Source organism: Hippocampus comes, unplaced genomic scaffold (assembly GCF_001891065.2).
Source record: "Hippocampus comes isolate QL1 unplaced genomic scaffold, H_comes_QL1_v1.1 scaffold1367, whole genome shotgun sequence".
Taxonomy (NCBI): Eukaryota; Metazoa; Chordata; class Actinopteri; order Syngnathiformes; family Syngnathidae; genus Hippocampus; species Hippocampus comes.
This window is the reverse complement of record NW_017805522.1, coordinates 1-3942: the sequence shown is the minus strand read 5'-3', so window position 1 is coordinate 3942 and position 3942 is coordinate 1. Positions and strand designations below refer to the sequence as shown.

At 51.2% G+C, this 3942-nt stretch overlaps 1 protein-coding gene across 1 annotated transcript; it reads right to left on the bottom strand.

The window, feature by feature from the left end:
* Positions 1-369: 369 nt before the first annotated feature.
* LOC109520453 (scm-like with four MBT domains protein 1) lies at positions 370-3764 on the bottom strand (the record flags this gene model as incomplete). The annotated part of the gene is given in 8 exon segments (XM_019877687.1): positions 370-777; positions 942-1051; positions 1485-1771; positions 1915-2028; positions 2245-2371; positions 3082-3164; positions 3245-3404; positions 3526-3764. Coding segments are annotated over 8 exon segments (1340 nt in total), but the record flags the coding sequence as incomplete, so codon positions are not given.
* Positions 3765-3942: the final 178 nt, after the last annotated feature.

Sequence of the window (3942 nt, the reverse complement as noted above, 5' to 3'; positions counted from 1 at the left end):
CACACACACACACACACACACACACACTTAAAAGACACGCTATTTAGTGCAGTGGTTCTTAACCTGGGTTCGATCAGACCCCAAGAGTTCGGTGAATCGGTCTCAGGGGTTCGACAGAGGTTCTGCCATGAAGTTTAAGACATACCCAACGAATTCACATGCATCACAGAACGTGATGGGAATCGGCGTCTTATCCGCACGATTTGTCACGCCAAGTTGAGCAACTCGAGTCTGGCACCGACCGGCAAAAGTGAAGGAACACTTCTCGAATCAGATTTTTATGTTTCAGTCATGAAGGCTTCGGTGAACGTGCATATGAACCGGTTGGGTTCGGTACCTCTCACGAGGTTAAGAAGCAGCCATTTAGAGTTTGGTGAACCGAGCATATGCACATGTTGGGAGCGAGGGCGGGCCTTTTGAATCCTCCCTGAACTAAACTCTCACAAGGCACGCCGATGTCTGCCATGATGTCACACACGCCAACGGTTCCGACTGCGAATGCAATTTTCACACCGAATGTTCAATTTCCGACGTCAGGGGCTCAACGAGACTCAACGTCAAGGCGTGAGCACGTCTCCAGCCGTGTGGCGAATCCACTTACTGTATTTGGTCTTGGTGAGGACGGAGCAATTTTCCGAGCAGTGCTCCAGAACCATGCGAGGCCCGAAGAGGTTGGGACAGCACTCTAACTTGATGCAAGTCTTCCGGCAGAAGTCGGCCACGCGGTCGGCCGTGCGCACTATTTCCACCGTGGCTCGGTAGCTCTTTCCCTTGTATCTGAAACATAGGAGAAGCACAGGTTGACTTGCGTTTGTCCTTTGGGTCGTCGCAGCGTCACGTGTGAGTTATACGAGCCCAGCCGCTAGCCCTCGCGCCGTTGCGGCCGGCTATTCCTTCTGAGGAGCGAGAGGAGCTGTCCGCGGCACGGTGTTTCCTCTCACTTGGCTTTGAGAGTCTCTCCGTTGCCTTGCCAGCGACTCTCCTGGTCCAGCTGCAATTCCCTCAGCACGCGGCTCGGCTTGTACGCAGAGTTGATCAGAAGAGTCAAAACCTGCGCAAACAGTCAAGACGACGCAACACTTGACGGTTATTTGCAAGTGGGCGGCTTTCGTCTTGATTGGTCTCCTGTGCGGCGCTGCCAGGGAGGCGCAGATTTGCGCTTTTGTTGATCGGCCATTCGGTACTTGGTTGATGGAGCGAACAAGTGCCCTCGCCGACGAATTCACCCGTAGTACATTGCGGACAACTCATAAATATGAGCGGTGATACCCAACTACTGTGCCAGAGCACATTTCACATTTGGAATCCTACCGACTTTCCAAATCTTTTTTGGAGGCTTCCTGATGCCTCATTCAAATTCCCCAAGACAATGTCATCCCCCCGCTCGATGTAAGCTCTCATCCGAAAAATATCAAAGATGAAAGCATGAAATATTTCAGCGTGTGCCGCGACTCCGGCTAATATGTGTGCGTGAAAAGAATGACCTCTTTGATCACAAGGACACAGTTTCCGGGCCCAATGAACTGAGGCAGCTCAGCGATGCGGCCCTTATTCAGGTACGGCCCGGAGAAACAGCGATGGTTAAAGTAGATCTTGGGACAGCAGTATTTCCCATTTCCCTGGCCTGCAAAGAGGAGAAGAACACAAGGCGTGCGCCGCCGCAAAACGAGTTTAAACGGGAAGTCCGATCGGCTGGAGAAATTCCCCCACGGCCATATTCGTACTCACTGTTTCTCCGGCTGCACCACGGCTATCTTTCTCTCATTTTCGACTGAAAGACAAGGAGAGGTTTGTTCAAAAGACATCTTTGCACCTCAAACATTGAACGCTTGACTCGATGGCATCACTTCCATGCAACTCTTCTTATTCTTATGTGAAGCACAACCATACATTGGCCGGCGAGGGGATGCCAACCTGCGAGCTTGATGGGGTGCACGAGCGGATAGCCGTTTGTCTCACACCAGCTGACAGGGAAGATGTCCAGAGAGTCCACGTGAACTGTCAGCTCAGGCATGGGATGCTTTAGACCTGAAGAAACGACACCAAAAGGTATGAAAACATCCTTTGCAAAGCCAAGAGAGCAGTTTGCCCCAATCGACGGTTCTCGGATGTTTTGTTCTCCTCTGGAAGGGGGCTCGGCTTCGAAGATCATCATTTAAGGTTGCGGGACACGGCATGTGTTCATGCAGACTCATCAAAGCATTGACGCAGGGCATGAAGTGTTTTTTGGATCCTGGCTCTCACCTTCCAGGCTGAGCCAGATGTATTGGCCTTTCACCCTGGTGACCGTTGCCACGTGAATGTTCTCCGGTGACAGCGGGTTGACGGCCTCCAGTTTCATGGACTCTTTAAAGCTGTGCTCGCACGTCTCCTGGTCGTGTTGAAAGAAACCAAAAAGCTGGTTTTAGGCAAATTCCGAAACAGCACATATTTTCTGTCTGGTAACCCACCGCCCAAAAAAATGACAATATATCCATCATAAAAAGTGACTAGCGCACTGGCCACAACACAATCAGATAACATCAATTGGGGGGTTGGGGGGGGAATGCTTTCAACATTTTCACTGATGGGATGTCATGAACGACACTGCAGATTTGATGATGTCGTCGGTACAATGTAATATTTCTGAATCCCGTCCACGATTGTGAAGGTACTACATGTAAAAATAAGAAAATCAAGGTTTTGCTCCAAGCCGCAATGGCCTTTTCGGATTTCCCCGTCAGAATCTTCATTCCAGCCAGCGTACGGGTATGTGCGCGCCTGAATCTTTTGACCCGCCAAAAATGTGGATTTGTCCAGCAAATAAATATGTGAGCGGTTCACAGGAGGCGAATTTGCAGTAGTGGTGGTGGTGGGATCAAGACCGTTTGGTTACACCAAAGAGACAGATTCATATTTGCACATGTCTACACTCGAAAGAATCTTTGCAGATCGGGACACTTGGCAGCACGCAGCCAGCTGCATCTTACGCTCGTGACTTCCATTTTCATTTCCGCAAACATCTCATTAAGCGGGAGCGGCTAGCACTGAAGCGCCGCCTTTGATTGGGACCGGCAGATGCGAAAGGGGATTTGGACTTACCGCGGGGAAGCAGTGCTCAGGAGCCGCCGCGGCCTCACATCGTTTGAGGTAATCGGCCCAGTCAAAGTCTGGACCCTGGTACCCTACGTAGGACAGAAAGGAAGGAAAAAGGGAATCGAGTTACTCGAGGTGACGGCGCGGGACAAAAGGGGAGCAAACTAACCTGGCGGCGGGCTGAGAGGGAGTCCATTTTTAAGACTCCATTGAGCGGGAAAGATCCCGGGACTGTCCCTGTGGCACAGGAAGGAGCGCCCGGAGGCGTCCGACTCCTCCATTCCGCAAAGGTCGTCCATGCTCACCAGGAAGTAGTGCTCGTCGAACACCTGGTGAGGGCCAAAACAACGCGCTTTGAAAAGCTTTTCTCGTCTGGCGAAAGTCTGCGTCGAGCTAAACGTGAGGCGCAAACATGAGACGGGAGAGCGATTTGCCAGTCGGGTCTGTTACCTTGGCGACAGTGGCCGGCCTGATCGAGATGGGCGCGGCGGGGTCCACGGCTTCCAACTTCATCCCTTCTTTGAAACAATGAGGAGCAACTCCAGGCTGCTCCTGACAACCACACAAGCGCAGATTTCGGCTCACGCTCGACAGGTTTTTGTTTTCACTTGAGATATTTGTCCAAGGACCGCGCCTCAGCGTTCGAAAGCCAAACCAACAAACCGAACGACTCCACCAAGTGTAGCGCTCTAAATGCCAAGTCGAGTGTCCTCTTTTTGTTGCTTTCTCGCCGTCGCTTACTCACTTCCACGACGGTGGAAAGACATTTTTGTTTGAGAAAAAGGTTGACGCGTCACGAGAATAAAGTCACATTTTTTTCAGGATCAAGTCGCAGTATTCTGATTTTGAAGGCCAACATTTAACAAG